Source organism: Haplochromis burtoni, unplaced genomic scaffold (assembly GCF_018398535.1).
Source record: "Haplochromis burtoni strain Fernald_Lab_line unplaced genomic scaffold, NCSU_Asbu1 Contig_58, whole genome shotgun sequence".
Taxonomy (NCBI): Eukaryota; Metazoa; Chordata; class Actinopteri; order Cichliformes; family Cichlidae; genus Haplochromis; species Haplochromis burtoni.
In genome coordinates this window covers 340,844-359,039 of record NW_024582419.1, presented here as the reverse complement: position 1 = coordinate 359,039, position 18,196 = coordinate 340,844, and the positions used below count along the sequence as shown (strand labels likewise).

General features: G+C 38.7%; 1 protein-coding gene across 2 annotated transcripts; it reads right to left on the bottom strand.

The window, feature by feature from the left end:
- Positions 1 to 6,056: 6,056 nt before the first annotated feature.
- LOC102301008 (inositol monophosphatase 1) lies at positions 6,057 to 11,956 on the bottom strand. 2 transcript variants are annotated; one of them, XM_005922588.3, is made up of 9 exons: positions 11,835 to 11,956; positions 9,260 to 9,340; positions 8,963 to 9,102; positions 8,762 to 8,866; positions 8,592 to 8,637; positions 8,399 to 8,507; positions 7,417 to 7,525; positions 6,447 to 6,598; positions 6,057 to 6,286 (listed from the first exon to the last, which is right to left on the bottom strand). In XM_005922588.3, exons 2-9 carry the CDS (start codon positions 9,320 to 9,322, stop codon positions 6,159 to 6,161), a joined length of 852 nt encoding a protein of 283 aa, XP_005922650.1. In that variant the 5' UTR covers positions 9,323 to 9,340; positions 11,835 to 11,956; the 3' UTR covers positions 6,057 to 6,158. The 2 variants fall into 2 exon arrangements, with proteins under 2 accessions (XP_005922650.1, XP_014189147.1); XM_014333661.2 differs by having other exon boundaries at positions 9,260 to 9,373; positions 11,835 to 11,955.
- Positions 11,957 to 18,196: the final 6,240 nt, after the last annotated feature.

The window sequence follows — 18,196 nt, the reverse complement described above, 5'->3', positions numbered from 1 at the left end:
TTTTATTTACATTCTGGTTGATCAGAAAATACGTCTGGGGAAATTTAAAAAAAACGTAAAAACAAAGCTAAAATTATTGCGCGAACCTGCAAATATTTCATCATTTTGCTTATTATTTCCAAGCATCCCTGGAGAAAAATCTCTTGTTTGAAACTGGAACACAGATTTACTGAAGAGAAGAAAGGTTAAGAGTTGTGGTTTGCGTGAAGCTTTGAAGCAGTTATGCCTTCCACTCTTAAATGCATTGATGTTTGGCAAAACAAGCCAGATTTATAATGCGCAGTGTTCGTTTCTAGCTTTATTTACAAGATGTATCCTGGAGTTTACAGGTAGTATCTCTAGTCGCTGTTTTATACCGAACATTATTAGACTGTGTGTGTCGTACACAAGTCATGAAATCGCTATAAAATCTTCTAAAACAGCACGCTTTTTATCCAGAATTTATTTAAAATTAACAATGGTTAAATATGAGCATAAAGTAATCTGGTTTATGTGCATTAGTGGTGCCATGGGTTTATGAGCCTCACATATGCAGGGAGCAGGAACGGAAAAAAAGCAAAAAGAAAAGAGATGAATAATAAATAGTGAAGACAAAACGGTCCTCTGACTCTGACTGGTCAAGGTTTCCTTTTGTTCTCAAGTTAAATCATCTTTTGAATATCTTGAACACAAAAGATTTGAGAGGAGATTGGAAGGTTAGAAACTTGTGGATTGGCTTCCTCGGGCTTCCTTTGGCTGTCAGCGCCAAGCAAGCTTGCGCTTATGAAAGAATCTTCGTTCCTTTTTTTAAAAAAAGAAAAAAAAACAGGCAAAATAATTCTTGAAGCAGCCCTGCACACTCCTTTCATGCAACAGTTGGCACTGTAGTTGTTAGCAAATATTACTCTAACAAGAGTATAAGTGCATTCATCGAGGGCTTTTTTGAGCCTTGTAAATAGCATTGTCAACAGCAATCACAGAAATGAAAACCCACTTTTCGTGCAGAAGAAAGAATCTCTCCGGGGTCCATCATTTTCTTTTGCAGACTTTTCAAACACTGGCACACTTGAAATCATGTTTATGAACATTGCTCATAAGATTAATACAAAAAGAAAATTCAAGCCTTTTTCACAAAAAAGAAGAATAGTTTGACTTCTCCTTAAAGTTTTTCAATAAGAGTAGAAAACTTTCACCCACCTCTCCTCCATGATTCAAAGTGCCAAAGTGCGAGGTAAGTCAGGTAAATTTTGCATGCTATTTGTTAAATTAGCAGCTAATAAGAAACCATGCCCCACTGCGGTTTGATCCATCTGCCACCGATCTAAGGCGGCAACTGCTAATTGCTAACGCCCACATGAGCATCAGGCAGGCGTATTGATTCCTCATTCTCACATCTCAAACATCTTGAATGACACTGAGAAGCCAGTTGCAACAGACCAGGGTTTTACAGGGCACCATGTTGCTGGAGGGGGGGGTAACTAACTGGGGCCGTGCAGTTACTGCTGTGCTTGCACTAAAAAACTCCTTGGACTGTAACATATAAGGACAAGGGACAGGCGGCTAAAGCGAGGAAGGATGAAAAGTACATCACCGGCAGATATAATTAAACCTGTGGTTTTAAAAAGCAAAGATTAAGTGTGTTTAATGGATCAATAACGATGGACAGACAAGACAAAGAAGATTAATCAAAGTGCTCAGAAAATAGAGCACTTAGGCAAGCAATTAATATGTCAAGGGAACCTCGCAGGGACAAAAAAAATCAGTAAAAATAAATGTAAAAACGAACGGCTTCGAGGGCTATTACTTAGGATTATCACCATTGATTTTGTCTATAGCTGCGTGCGTGTTTGATGTTAATATCCATATTGATTCACCACTTTTTAGCAGCTTTTGATAGACACCACTCACACATTCCCCCTCATAAAACTTTCAGATTTAGATTTCATTACAATGTCCAGACCGTTCCCTCATTTCCTCAAGGAAGGTTATGAACATCGATCTGCCCTAGATAGAAAGCATAAGTTCAGCACATGCTTTGGTGAAGTGTGTCTCAACTTTTATATTAGCGTAATAGTGCATCAAAAACAACAGGGACTGGAAGCCCCCAAGTCAATATGGCTGCCGGCCAGGACAAGCTAATTTCTTTGGCTTTGCTTCAGATGTTTTGCATAACATGACTTATACTGACTGACAAAAAGTAGGAAGAAGAGGCACAGACAGAGGCAGGAATGGAAGTAGAGCTTACCGTGCATAATAACCCATGCATATCAGCGAGCCAAAGCTGAGCTGTACTGTACAGGATGTACAGTGCTGTGTATTTATTTCGGTCACGCATTTAAAGCAACCACAAGCCTTCATTACCTAATGATGACAGATAATGGTAACAAGAATAAATTAAAGGCTTCCTGTCTTTTCCATTTTGATCAGGGCTGTTGTTGTTGACTGTGGTTTTATATGCCGGACCCTCAGGACTCACAGACTCAATCTCATGCAGCCAGCTTTGTTCCTGGCTCTACTGAAGCAGAAAAGGTGGACTCTTACTGGAAATCTCCAGGCTTTTCTCCTTGTGATGGTCTCCTCCTTCCTCTGTGTTCAATTTCACTCCACTTGACTAACACATTTCTAGACATTTACAGTAAGAAATTAGCAAATCAAGCAGCAGTGACATCTTAGACGGCTGTTTAAAACTCCCTTTTCTCTCCCAGCTCTATTGATTGCAGTGTAAAATACACAGGACACACTCCTCAAGATTCTATTACAATCTGTTTCATCATGTATAATTTCAACAGATTGGATGATTTCTTCTTCCTCTTTTAAAAAAGAAAGAAAAACTATTTTGTATAATTCTACCTCAAGTGTTAAATTATCCTGCCTGACAAAGAAAAAAATATCTTAAAATGACTGGTGCACTTAACTTGAAAATGTTTTCATTTTGACACCATCTGCACTTACAATATGAATAACGGCGTGCTCCCCCCCTTTCACACACACACATCTCTATCAGAAATTTCTTGTTATTGCCACTTAACAGTAACTTTATGGACAAACGAGAAGCTACTGCATCATCCAGTTCCCCTTTTCTTTTTCTTTTCTTGACAACTACACCTCTCTATAACCGTCTGCACAAAGATCCTTTCCTAATCGAGCACTAAAGAATAAAAAAAAAAAAAAAAAACAGATAGCATAGCAAAAAATGATGGAGGATCTGTAAACCTGGTACCTATTTGCTTGTCATCATGATGCATGCAGAGGCAGCTGCAAACATCCATCCATCCATCCCTGATCCATTCATCCAAAAGCTATGCCTGCTTTACCCTGGGAAGGGATGGAGTTTATCCCAGGTGGGATAAACTCCAACTTGTCAACATACTGTAGTCCATCTTTAAATTATTGTTGTTTTTAAAGCAATAAAAATATCATTACAGTATAGGTGACTTCTTAATAATAAAAATAATTGTCTAACTGTAACTGCCACCCATGGTAACTTTGCTTTTATCCATATTAAGCACTTTGCAGTGATTAATATGGCCTCTATCAACGTTAAAGAACCAGCCAACATCTTATGACCACACTAATGGTCCACATAAACTTCTATTAATTTCTGATTGGAACAGTGAAGGTAACCTGATAGGATGAGCCACAAAAACTGCATCTTACATTACGATTAGGCTCAATCTTGTTAGACAGGGCCTTGTGCTTCTTCTGGTGTTTTTTTCCTTGTCTTTCCACCCAATCAGCTGCAGTGCATTTATCTGCAGAGCCTCCTAAAAAACATCTGCTACAGAGCAAAATATGGGGGTACTAAGAGGAGTTTTGAAGTCCATCCATCCATTTTCTTGACTGCTTATTCATTTCAGGATTGCAGGGAGTTTTGAATGGGATATCTGACGTATGTGAAAAGATAATGGACACAAGCTTTGTGCGTGAGCAGTGTATCAGCAGATGGTGGTTACTGTAATCCACTTGTGTGAAAGAATGAGGCATCATTTCCTTAGAGTCTGTTTGGGTCTATGTCTCTTTTCTATCTTTTGGATCAAACACTCTTTTTACCTCCTCTGTTACTCTCAATAAGCCACTGAAATCTTGGCAACATCACAGCAGATGTAAATACTGCTAAAGTAAGTCATGTGGTCATTTTTGTGCATCCACTACTCTTTAGATTGCGCTGTCCAAACACAGTTTCCTTCTCTTGATGTGTTGCTCTCCGTTTTGTGGAGTGGTCAGGTTGCAATCCTGTCTAGACGACTTCAGATGTGATTTTTTTTACACGAGTAACAGATTAAAACTATTGTTGGTGATCTGAATATCACAAATTGTTAATAACACAGTTTGTGTAGCTGTTAGTAGACGTGTGGATATTTGTAAATGCTTATTAAAGCTTCTCTTCTGTTATTAGTGTATAAACACCAAATAAATGAATGAACGGGTAACCAAATTTCACTTTATGTAATACTATTAACATGTTCGTATACCTCGAAAGTGAGAAACTCAGTGTTAACTTACTGAGATGCTCGCACTATGAATCAAAAGACATTGATAAATTAATAAACTAAATTTCAAAATATCCTTATATCAGTTTATAGCTCAGATACACTGAATTAAAAGTCATCTGACATACATTTAATAACATATATTTAACTATGGTTGTGTTTAATATATGCCATTCCATTAAGATCAACACAGTGTAATGCATCAGATGTTGCTGCATAAAAAGCAGATGGAAAACAATTTAATTATCAATACCCCTAATGGCCTTAGATTATGAAATAAGCTCATTTTACAAGACAGAAAAAGCTGATATTTTCAAGTAAATATGCTAAATTGACTTTTATGAGCTTGTGTGAGGCTCTCTGACCTCTGTGGCATTTACTGTATTGTCCTACTAGGCAATTTCCAGCCATCTGGTACTCCAGGCAAGTTCAAGTAAATGTTAAGATGTACTGTATTTGCAACTATTATCTGCTAGCCTGTCTCGCAGCACATAATTCCTCTCCGCGCTCCCTCATGACAATAATTTAAAAAACAAAATATGAACATGAGATGGTGAAACGTGGAACTGAAATGGATTTTGCCATTTGAAAGAGTGACGAACAACATCTCTGTTAATTCACATACATCATACACTACAGCAGCGGCAGATGTGTAGGGGCATAATTACACACAATAACTGCAGTTATTTATTATTCAAAGTCAGCAGTGTAAACATGTTCATAGACCCCTCAGCCTAGCACTCCCTACCCCAACCTCCTGCTGTTGTTGTTGCTGCCGCCGCTTCAGCTGCCGTTGTTCCCGCTGTTTTGTCTTGTTGCTCCATTCGCCATTCCTGCTTCCTTTCACCCTCAGCTTGTTCTACCTTTCTCCCACTCCCCCCCACTTCCTCTCCAAATCATTGTGAAGCCAGATGTTATTTTACAGCATGAGCGCAGAAGAAATATTAAAAAAAAGACTGGAAGTTGGGAAACTTCTCATCATGGAGGGAAAATGTAGAAGTTTAGCGACACAATGGAGAATTTTGTCTGTTTTTAAACCAGAGAACAGAAGCAGCCTTTAATTTTAAGAAATGCAGCAGCAGGTGGGGAGGGGGGGATAAAATAAATAAATTTAAAAAAAAAAACCCTCCTTGAAGATCCCACTGAATTCCTGATGCATTATTGACCTCTAGTGGACGACGTTTATATGAGGAATAAATTGTGTGAACAGCAGCAGTGTTAACCACATTAATTATATGACACTTGACCAGATCAGTGTTTATCAAGTGACTCCAACATGGACTCAATTAACTGCAGAGGACCATCATCTCCACTGATAAGAACCTTAGATTAAATTCACCCATTTCCATCGGATTGGTACAGAGATAAACAGCGACTGGAAATCCAGCCAATAAGCCTTCAGCTCTAAGGCTGAATGCTCCCCATGTGTTATATTATACAAATGGAAAGCCATAAGCAAACCATGTGCAAATTATGCAAGTATTCAAAATTATAACCATTTCATCCTTCAGTTGATGACTTACTTTGAATCTATATGTAAAATCTGCAGCCAGTCAAAAATCCAGCGCTCACATTAAGACAACCGAGTACAGCAAAGAGATTTTTATTCTGACAAAGGAGTGAAAGAGCTTTTCTTGTTCCCATTTTGCAGCGGACTTGAAATTCAGTATAAACGATCATCAAGCACCTTCACTTCTTCTCTATTGGAACGTCATCCCTCACCACTGGGAATATTTCTATTTCCTTGATGATCCGTTTAGCAATAGTCTCATTGTTTGCTGAAATCATCCTCCGAGACATTAGATCGAATGGTCCCCCTATATTGTCAAAACAAAGCCTTTATTAAGAAGGACTCCTGCAGTCAGTGTTTTCAACAAGTAACATATTGCTTTTTTAATGATATTCATTAACACTCATTTCCAAGCACATATGCTTCATAACCAGCTGTTTGAGAAGATTTTTAGAAATCATACAAACCATCAACATCCAGGAGGATTCCTCCAGCTTCTTTGACTATAACTGCACCAGCGGCAATATCCCAGCAGTGGATCCCGATCTCAAAGAGAGCCTCAACTGCCCCGGTCGCCACAGAACACATGTTTGTAGCAGCTGTTCCTGACCCACGTAGCCTGTCAGGACAAAAAAAAAATCAAAGGGATACTGGGAATTGCAGAAGCAGTGAGGAAAACATACCACACCGGTCAACAACAGCAACTTTGCTGCCAAGTTCAACACTGAGTGACACATAACTCTTCATTTTAAATATGATGAAGCCAAAGTTATGTGGAACAATCCATCATGGTACTTTACATATTTACAGATAAAAGGGGAAATGCAGGTTTTGTTGCTCTAAAGCAGTTTCATCATCTGCCTTAAGTTTGAAATTATTGCATCATTTTAACACATTAAATGTTTTGGTTTCACCCTCTTTACTGTTGGTGTTCCTTGGCATACAGTATGCCTTTCACCACCCTTTACCTTCACTAGCTAGTTAGGAATTTTAAAGTTACTTTGTAAGGTTTAGATAAAGATGGGACTCTGGCTGAAAACACTCCTTTAAAAATCATCCTGTTTAACCTCTGCGATTAAAGCTGAGTCTACAGGTCCTTTACAAACCTCCATATGGGACTTGTCTCACTATTGCTTCATGGCACAGACTTAAAGGACACCTTGTTTATGCGAGATGCCAGCTGCTTAGACAAAAACTAGACTATTTGACACCTAATCAGAGCAGGCTGTATTGATCTGCATACAACAGGCAATACGCCTGTTCCTTTGACAGCAATTTATGCATTTCCCTGTCATGTTGAATATACATAGATTTAAAAAAATAAAAAAAAAAATAAAAAATTCAGGCAATTTTGTTGAGTTGTGGCTGCAAAAATCCCTGTGGAAATGACTTTTGACTGCAATGCACAGTATAGCGTTTCAATCCAGGCCCACTTACCCATGCACTGGGATGCAGAGGTTCTTTTGCATTGTGGAGAAGATCTTTGTCACTTTTTCTGGGCTTCTATCAGTTCCATGTTCAGAGATGATTATTGACTGGTTAATGTCTGCAATGAGAGCAAGTCTAACATTCTTAGTATGCAACAGTAGATATACAGCTTATTACTAGATTCAGAAGTTTCAGAAAGTGGTACATTGGGAATATTGATAAATCTGGACACAAATGTTCATTTCAAAATGTTGTTCTTAAATCAGGGCACATTTCGTCTTAATTAGAAATTGACCAGTTCTGCTACTTTTGCAGTACATATTAGAATTTGGGGTTTGTTTGTTTGTTTGTTTGTTTTTTAAAAGCATCTGATTTGGTATTCAAATCAAAACAGGGATACATGAATTTGTATCTCATTTTCATCACCAGTTCGTTCAAAATCATTAAAACAGTGTCCTTAAAACTCATTAATATGCATCAAATTATTCAGTGTTTGAGAAGTCTGTCAACTGTGTCACCCTCGGACAAAACCCCGATAGCTCAGCAACACTCGTCCCCAAAGTGACACAAACACCAAATGTCAATTCCATTAGTAATGTAGCAAGTAATACAAAAAAAAAGTTTAAATAAAAATAAATAAATAAGTTGGGGAACGGTTCTAAAGAAATCTTGGATAAGGATGTTAAATCACTCCAGAGTATAATGCAGATTTATGTTTAATTAGTCATCCTTGATAATACCGATGCACAATCCTTTATCAAGCTCAAATTTCCTATTTTCCAAATCTGTTCGATAAAACATTAAAAGTACTGGTAATTAGACTCAAATTTGCTCATGTAGGTAATTTTGTTAGACAATTTTTTAATAAAGAAGGGGGATAAGATTTTACTGGAGAAGTCCATCATGTTACTGCACAACAGGGGTTTAATACGGTGTCCATTTGCCAGTTTTTACATAACAGACTAAACCGTGTGTCATGAGGACATTGTACCTTTCACATCAGACACCTGAATGGGTTCGTCATCACAGAAAGCTCCCTTCCCCCGTCGTGCTTTGTACATCTTGTCCTCCAAGCAGCTGTATACCACACCAAATTCCAACTGAAACAGATTTCATTTTTAAGATTGACTTAATCCAGAGATCTGTGCGCATTTTCTCTAATATAGTAGCTTCATTTGACATACCTCCTTATTGACAGCAAATGCAATAGAGACAGCCACAAATGGGAATCTGCAAGCAGTTTCATGTGTATTGCATTAGTTAGTCAGAAAAGCTTAAATAGACACTCTTATCAAAAGTTGTTTGAGCCTAGAAAGTTATATGCATCTTTCCTTACATCACTTAAAAAGCTTACCCATGTACAAAGTTTGTGGTGCCGTCCACTGGGTCTATGATCCATGTAGGTTTGTCAGTCAAGATACATGGCTCGCCTTTGGCAACTGACTCCTCCCCAATGAAACTGCAGAACGAAGCAGCAGTGGATCAGTGAGGAATACCCACATACAACAACAGATATATATATATAAATAGGGGATGGTGGGTATGCATGACTCACCAGTGCGTGCCTTCTCCGAATTCCTCTTTAAGAGACCCGATGATGATTTTCTCAACCCTCTCATCAGTCTTGGTGACGAGGTCCACAGTGGAGCTCTTTGTCATGACTCTGATTTCACTCTCTCCAGCTTTCCTAATTTCCTGATTAAATTAAATTTTGGCACATTGTCAATCCACCTTAAATTGTTTTTTTAAAGAATTCCCATTTCAGCTTTTTAAACATTAGTATTGTAATGTTTAATGCTGTGTGTACACTTGAAGTTAGTCACCAGACAACAAATGGGTGTTCAAGACATACCGCTCCAGCTTTTCTTGCCACTGCAACAGCAAAGTCATATGCCTTCTGCCATGGATCTTCCATTTTGCTTTTATATGGAGGCTTGGTTAGGAGAGTTGGTAAAAGAAAAGCAGCCTGTAAAATTGTTACAGCCAAAAAACATTAGAGCATCCACAAGGCAGAGCTAAACAATGCAACAAATGTCCAAGTTATTTTGTCCATCCTCATGGGCATTCACAAAGAATGTGTCACTATCAGAGTAACGCGTTACTGTAATCCGATTACTTTTTTCAAGTAACGAGTAAAGTAAGGGATTACTATTGCAAAAACGGTAATTAGATTACCGTTACTTTCCCGTAGGAACGCTGCGTTACTGCGTTACTAAAACCATGATTTTTTTTTTTTGTGAGAATGTCTCATGACAGTGACATAAGCAAGTGCGACGTTCGTGACAACAGCTGTGTGCAGATCAACAATGGATCACATATCGATTGTGGGAGAGAGCATGAGCATGCAGCGTTTAAAGCGTGGAAGTACTGACCTTACTTTGAGTTTGATTCCATAAAAAGTGACAAAAACATTAGTGTCCGTTGTGCGTGGGAAGAAAACTTCTTTTTACAGCGAAAAAAACCCTAAACTTCCAAGCAAGCACCGAGTGCGCTATGACGTAATGGGAAACTCAGAGAAACTCGCGGATTCTTCAACTGACCGCGGCACACCTGCACCAGGGTAAACCTCCGCCTACCGCAGTCCTGCTTTACAGGTGAAAATAGAGCCAAAGGACCACTAGTCTTTGACTTTATTTATTTTCTGCTGTGTTTTACTTGCATCTATTTGAAAGAGTGAGTGTAAACACAAAAAAATCTTTTATTTTATGCGCTGGAATGTGCAGAAAATAGGTTTAAATATTAAACAAATTTCTTCCAGTCAGAGAATGTTGCATATAATTAAATTTTTGCTTTATGCATAAAGTTAAAAGATTAAAACTAATAAAACAAGTTTTAAAAAGAGACTTTTCCATTTGATTACATTTTGTATGATAGATTATGCAGAAAAAGTAGAATTGGGCTGAAAGATCTATCGCTTTATCACCTATTCAGGTTGTAAATCGTGTTTTTAAAAAGTAACTAAGTAATTAATTACTTTTGAAAATAAGTAATCAGTAAAGTAACGGGATTACTTTTTTGGGGAAGTAATCGGTAATTAGTTACTGATTACTTTTTTCAAGTAACTTGACCAACACTGGTCACTATACTTAAAGATGATGTTTCAAGTCTCTCTAAAACTTCAAACTTTGCAAAACATTTAAAATGCACATAACCAAAATACAAAAGACACAAAAATTGGAGGTACATATATTCAGAGCGTTGCTATGAAATGTTTAAAGCACAATATCTGAACTGGGAGTTCACACACTTAAGCAAACCACTCTTTTCAAATAACTCCTTTAATTTGTGTTTCAATAACCCAGCTTTCTTTGAGTTACCACCTTTCTGCTGGAGGTGCCTGCTGAATTGTGTTAGAAGGATCAAAGCTGCATTACATCAGCTGCAGCTTAAAGGGTGCTGATTGCCAATTGGACTGCACCATGTTCCTCTGACATTATGTGGAGAGGAAACACTTTAATCACAACATCAATTTATTTTCATGTAATACTAGGGAGCAGGATACTGACAGGTTTTGTGGTTATCACAGGTGTTTGAATGGCCCTGTCTTTGTCTCTCCCCTTGTGCACCAGAATGACCAAATCCACCACTATTTACTGCTTTTTTTCCCCCTTTTGGTTTGTTTAGTGGGTTCAAACTCAGTTTTGTTTTTGGTCTGTCAAACCAATAAAATACTGCTATAAGCCTGCATAATTAGCAAACTGTTTATACAACAGTAGATATTTATTGGTGTAAGACTGAAGTTGTGAGCACTGTTATGCACTAATATCAGCAAAATCAGACAAATGTGCAGTAGGTGTGCCACATATATTGTACCAAAACATGTCATATGGCTGCTCTTAATGGCTGCTGCAATTAGGCATCACTACCTCATATCACATTTTGGTTTTTTAAATATTAATACATAGATATTGTTGCCTGACCACTTTCACCGTCTCTCTCTCTTTGGCATTGTTTTGGGGGGTTTTCTTCAAAAAAAAAAAAAAGAAGAAACAGAAAAGTGTCCCAGCTAATCCATGCTGCTTCCACCTATCAGAATGTCTGTTTTATAGCACAGTATATCTGTGCTAAGAAGGCTGTAAAAGGAACTGAGCGTATCATTCCTATCATAAATGAAAATTAGTTAGTAATGCACTTAGGGATACATAAATTGCATCACATTTAAATACACTCCCAGCTAAATTGATTTGAGGATTTGCAGACAGCATGCCTGCAGAGAGAACTGCCTGTTACTTAAGGACAAGACAACACCCTTGAGTACATTGTGCACTGAGGTACTACTGTACTGCAGAACATATAGTGTCTAAGCTCTTCTGCTTCACATGGATTAGATCTACTTCTAAAGTGTGTCCAAGCAGATCAGAGAATGTTTTGTAAAAAAAATCCAAGAAAAGTTTAATGTGAAGAATTTAAAAAATAAGAAGCCTTACCTTGCGGAGTCAGGTTGCCTCGAGATACTACTGCAAGTTCTTTAGAGAAGCCTAACTTTAAATTGCCTCATTGAAGAGATGAAGCAGCTAAAAAGGCTGGCATGACAAAGTGGGAAAAGTACTGGGACCGCCCTCAGATGGTTCTCACAGCAATCAGAGGAAGAAAACATTCTGTCCCATCTCAGGGAGACCTACAACAACCTGATGGCACATTCACCATAGAGTGAGTGCATCCTTATCCTTAAAAAAGTAAGTGGAAAATTTTGAGTGTCTCCCTAATTCTTGTGGAGTCCCATAGGAAAACACAGCCCACTGCCATACATTTCTGTGAGTTGTAATCGAATACAGAACAATGCATCCCAGAAAATTTCCACACTCTTAGTCTTGATATTGGATTATAAATTATGACAGATTTTTAGGGCTCGAAATCTTAGGTTGATTTTTTGGAGGAATCAAAAATTACATTCCAGCTCTGGACTTTTAACACATGATTTGGTATGACAAACAAAGCTTCGCTTAGTTTTATATTTCCTGGCAGTTTCACATCCATTGAGCTTTCTCTTTATGTCCTTTTATTGTATTCCACTGGTGGAAAATAGTTTGAAAGGTCCCCTGGTGAGTCAGTCTCAATTATGTGTGCGTGCATGGCTGTTGTTCAATGTGCCTGCTGGAAGTTGGATAAAGTCTTTACAGTTTCCCCATGAACTGAGTAGAAGTAAACACAACAGATAAACACATCCATAAGCATCAATATTTATGTGTCTAAATGTGTATATCTCAGTCAGATTTTATATCCAACTGCACTGTGAGGCAACTTAAATGTGAAAATACTCTCGTTTTCTGTTGGAATCATCTGTTTGGCACAACAGCTACAAGACGCTCAAAATGTCTAATAAAGTCTACTTAAGTCTGGCAAAACCAGTCTTGACTGTTTAAACTCAGACATGTCATAATACATATCCTATCTATCTTTCAAATACATGCTGCACTCAGGTCCTGAGGCATTACAAAACACTTTTTGTGCTTTTTTTCTTTTTACAAAGTCATAATGCCACTTCTCGCCCTGACAGTGGTCTTGCGTGGAGCAATTCTTTGCAGCAAGACAAATTGTTCAGTTAAATTTTGCACATCTCAAGGACGTGATGTTGCATCTCTGTCTGCCTTGTGATTTCAAACGTGACGACAATGGAGACATGTGGCTCATTTATATCTAAGGACAACAACCCCCGACACTGGGAAAGTGACCTTCTATATACTAAACAGGGCTAGTAAGACATAGCAAAATATGTGCTGTCTTCTACATTGTGTGATATGTCTGCATGAAGCAGAACAGTCGGTTTTTTTCCAGGGCACATTTCAGCATGATGCTTGACGTTGCCACACCTTCCATAACTTGCGTTCATGGGTGTTGAATATGTTCAGCCTGTTTCTGCAGTTTGCTAATCTGCAAGTCATGACAACATGAGTGGTGACGCAAATGTTTGGAAAAAAAAAAACTACATCTGCAAGGATCCTTAAGGTCTTCACATGACAACAGCTTTGTTAAACAATCTGCTTCATCGTCCCCTTGATGAAGTTGTGGATTTGCTACCTCTGTTGAATTAAAACAGTTCAGAGTGGGATATTACATGGTGGGATTTGTTGAAAGTTTTATTTGACTGGGAGCTGCAGGAGAGCAGTTGTCACCCCGATGTCTCCGTTGTGCACTAAATATAAGATGTTCTCAGAAATGTTGGGAGACACACAGACGAAAGTGACAGGACAAGCAAAACAAATACATCAGTCCTGCTGTCTCCCTGGCAGGTCCGTTATGAATAATTTATCCGGGATGATGGATGTTTCGGATGTTTGGTTGCCTTGAATCACAGCTGTAACTGAGGCCTGCCATGAAGGTCAGCGGTGCACCCTGAAAGATGAGGCTTTATCAAGTCACCAAGCCCCTTTTGATCTATCAATAAGACTTCCAGCTGTACTTGGGGACAATGGGGCTCAGTAGTAGGCTCCAGAAAGACAGCATGCTCACAGTTAAATTTTTAACACATTTTCCACCTTAGTAATATGCTACCCTGATGCACATGGCAAAGTAATTGGTGTTGTAGTAATTTGGTAAAATTAGTAATTCTACCTCATGATGATGCTCAGTGGATGGATTACTGCCTACCAGGCACAAACCCAGCATCCCAAAGAGCAAAAGGCCCCTGATCTAGAGCCTCAGTTTGAAGTGATACTTAACATTTCTTGGTGGCAGTTCAATCTCAGAACCACAAAGACACAAAACAATGAGACACAGAAGTACTTAAAACTGCAAAGAGACACAAATCTCCTTAAGACTGGGTGTGTTTCTTCTTTGTAAAACCTGTGGGGGACCTTTTGCAAGTTTGCCCCCAGAGACCTGCTCACTTATCCATCCAATATAATACCAATAAGGAAATGATTTCAGTTCATTTCATAGCACCCAGAATATATGAACCACATCGTATGGGAATCTGTCAAATAGTTGGTGGGATTTTTTATACCTGTTGATGGTGCAATAGGAGTGAAACTCTGAGGATTACTAAAGGTATATTCTTCTGGGAACTGTGAGCAGTTCTACAAAATACTTTATATTTTAGTTTTGTCCAAAGTGGTGAAGGAACTAATGACATTATTCCACTTTTTCAATTCAGGTGTTGGGGGGGAGGCTGTAACTATCCCAGCTGCCATAGGGTGAGAGGTAGGGTACAAACTGGACAGTTCACCAGTCTGTCTCAGTGCTAACGCACAGAGACCAACAGCCACACTCACATTCACCCCTACATCCAGTTTAGAATTAGACTTAACTTAACCCCATGTCTTTAAACTCCGGGAGGAAGCTGGAGTACCCAGATAGATCCTACACAGACATGGCGAGAGCTGGATTCAAACCCAGGACCTTCCTTTTGTGATATGATACTGCTAACTGCTGCCCACAAAAAATATAAGTATAAAATATAAAAAATGAACCATATAGTAATTCAGTGTTATCATAGGTTCAGATTCCTTTAGTATTTCCATGTACTGAGCTACTTTTTACAAGCAACTTTAGAAATTCAAATTAGCATGGTAGTAGAGCTACCACTAGAGCAGCGGTCCCCAACCTTTTTTGCGCCACGGACCGGTTTATGTCCGACAATATTTTCACGGACCGGCCTTTAAGGTGTCGCAGATAAATACAACAAAATAAAACTAGTACCGGTACCGAAAAAAGAAGATTTATTAATAACACACGTGAAACAACCCAGAAAAAATGAGTAAACGACAAAAACGATAACAAAATAATGCTAAAAACCGATAAAAACCCTGAAAACCACACATTTCACACCCGAACCTCAACTCCCGTTGCCCGTTACCAAACGACTCACGGACCGGTACTAGTCCGTAGCCCGGGGGTTGGGGACCGCTGCACTAGAGTATCTTTAGCGCAGCAAAGCACATTTTCTTTGACTGTAAAAGGCAAAAATTAGGCCATTAAAACATGAACAAGTATTGTATGCTGTCAGCTGGACTTTTGTAAATGTTAAGGATTTCCTGTGAAGTGAGAAGAAATAAGCTACAAATTAAATGTACAGTCAGGGAAGCCAAGATCTAGATTGTTCTTCATCACTTGATTGGAATTTGCAGGCCAGCAGGAGGGCTGCCTCCAATTTCCCTTCTCTGAACAGCAGAGCAGTAGGAGGCTAGAGACCAGTGGTTTATATTGCAGCAAGTGGGAATTCTTCCTGATGGAGGGCTGCGGGGTGTCTGTTAGGTTGCCATTATTCCTACAGGGATCTGCTAAGTGGACTTGCATTGCACGGTCTATCATCCAAATAACTGTGACTGAAAGTGCTTCACATACCCAAATGGTACACAGTATCCATCATGTGATGATGAACTAGCATTAGTTGGTGCTTTTAGCTCTGAGAGGATGTACTTAAAACAAAGCAGTGATTTAAGCTAATGCCAATCTGTAAAGATAATAATTTATGATCTTAGTCTATGACATAAACATAGCTGTGGTTATCAGGTTAATATTCAGTTAAAGTATGTGGAAATTAAAAAATATGGACATTGCAGTTGTACTCCAATTTTCTCCCAGTGCTGGCTAAGGAAGCCACCAACCCCCATCACCATGGCTGGAAACCCAGTTAGATGGATAGGTGTGTGAAAACTATATTCTGATAGTACAACGGCCATCATACATTTTTTTCTTTTGACAAAGTGCCAGTGCTTAATCTGAAACCACTTCTACCCATTTCCACAAAAAAAAAAAGACTTGCTGAAATTGTTCTGCCATTACCCCAACTTCAGCTATTTACACCGTAATGTTCAGCTGTCGACCCTGTCGAAGTCTAGCTGTCGAAAGTCACAATGGCCTCAGAAAAAAAGGCAAAAGCACGACCAAGTTCTTTCTCAAACAGTTTAACAGTGGGAGTGTCTCTTGATGTCAGAAGGGAGGGAAAGTCTTGCCATTGCTAAATAATAACTACAATCACAGTCATAAACAGAACACAAAATGATAAGTAAGTGACTGAAACAAAGAAAAAACACTAAATTCTACATAAAAGTCTAACTAAAGCTGTTTAAACGTGTTTGATACAAAAAGCACAGCCTCTGTATTTTTATTTTTTTTTTAAAGAACAATGGTTGGCATTTCTTTACTGTCAATGAGAGCCTGTAATGAATCTGTAGTCACTCTACAGCTAAAAGGGGGGGTGGGGGGTATTTAAATTTTAAAGTTGCAAGAACTGATTTGTTTAACATCTGCTGGTGTAAAGGTAAAAGCTAGAAGAGGAAGCGCTGGCTTTTAGCTGACTGACTTCGGAAGCCATTCCCAACACTGGTGATTACGTCGCTACCCCCTGTTGTATACAAACACACACCATTGATTTCTGTGGAAGGGGGGTTGCAGCACATACAACGGGAGTTTGCTCAAGTAAAGTGTTTTAAAGCCATTTATTAGCCATCAGCTGAAAAAACAGCCCACGGAGAGAAAAACTCTGGACTATTTTATAGAGCTCATCAGCCCAGGGGGCAGTCCACCACTCTGCATGTGCAGTGTCTGCAGCACTGGCTGAAAGGGCAGGGGAAATGCAGCGGAGAATTTTACATGGAGTAATGGCTGCGAATGCTTTTATCTCTCCACTAAATCACAACGATAGCAGCAAGTGTTTTTTTCCCGTATTTTATGGAGTGTCAGAGGCCTGTTTTCTGTTTATTTGGTTTCCTGTTTGCCGCAAGAGACATTTTTCTTGCTCACGCTTTTATTTTATAGATTTATCATTTTTCTAGGTCAAAGCAACACATCGCTGATTCAGAGCCCTTTTAGGATGCCACAGAGGGGTTTGGGAGCCTTTCCGGACAATGGATACAGACAGTGGGTTTTTTCTTCTTTTTGCAATAATAGCTGTACATAATAACGTATGAGCAAGCATGGGAGCTTTTTGTGTTATCACAGTAACATAGCGTAACTTCACATAACTGTCATGCTGCATTAACCAACACACGATGGGAGGTGTCTTGACACATTCTGCCATTTTCCTTCTTGCGGTTTATTAGGACATTTCAGAGGAAGCAAGTCCAGACAGTAAACGTCCATATCTAGTGCTGGAACCGTAAATGTGCACAAAATAAGAATTTTTCAAATGTAACTTCTTTTTTTTTCTTAAACCAACATTTTCAAAAAGAGAAAAACAATAGCGCAAGACACATTAGGACAGACACGGTATCTATGGAAACAAGACAAACAGGTACATACATTGAGACAGGGTTGTGGGGGAATGTTAGAAAGTAGATAAATAAATAAATAAAATACAAATGAATGACAAAAAGACCAGTCACAGGAATACTTACAACAATAATTATCATGGTCATACAGGCTTCAGTTCTGTTGCCATTTATTGTCCTTTCTCACTTCATGACTGAGGCATCTGCATGCAAGTTGACATCTGCAGGACCTTCATTACATCAATTTAACCACCTGTGTTAAAACAAGCGATTTCAATGGTGCTTTAATTTTCTGTCTTCCTGTTGGATTCTTGTGAAAACAGACATGCGGTGACTTCATTTTGGCTCTACAATAAAGACATTAAGCAGTTAAAAGGTACATTAGTTCCATAAGATGAAAATATGCTTTAATAATCAGAAGTTAGAGCAGCCAAACAATAAAAAAACAATGTACCTCAATAAAATAATTACAAAATCCCAAAAGAAAAACAGAGTTAAAAAAAAATAACTACACAAAGGAAGGAAATGTCCTGTATCTGTCCTTGAGGCAGCAGGGTTGAGGCAGATGTTAGAGAAAATGTTTAAATTCCTGTCCAATGGGTGTGCAGAGGGTGGGAGTGTACAGTTACGACTGTGCA

Coding starts and splice junctions, on each gene's coding strand:
- LOC102301008 (XM_005922588.3), bottom strand. CDS start 9,322: ATGGAAGATCCATGGCAGAAGGCATATGACTTTGCTGTTGCAGTGGCA. Junction 7,526..8,398: donor TCAGGTGTCTGATGTGAAAG/GTACAATGTCCT, acceptor CTCTCATTGCAG/ACATTAACCAGTCAATAATC. Junction 6,287..6,446: donor AATCCTCCTGGATGTTGATG/GTTTGTATGATT, acceptor TTGACAATATAG/GGGGACCATTCGATCTAATG.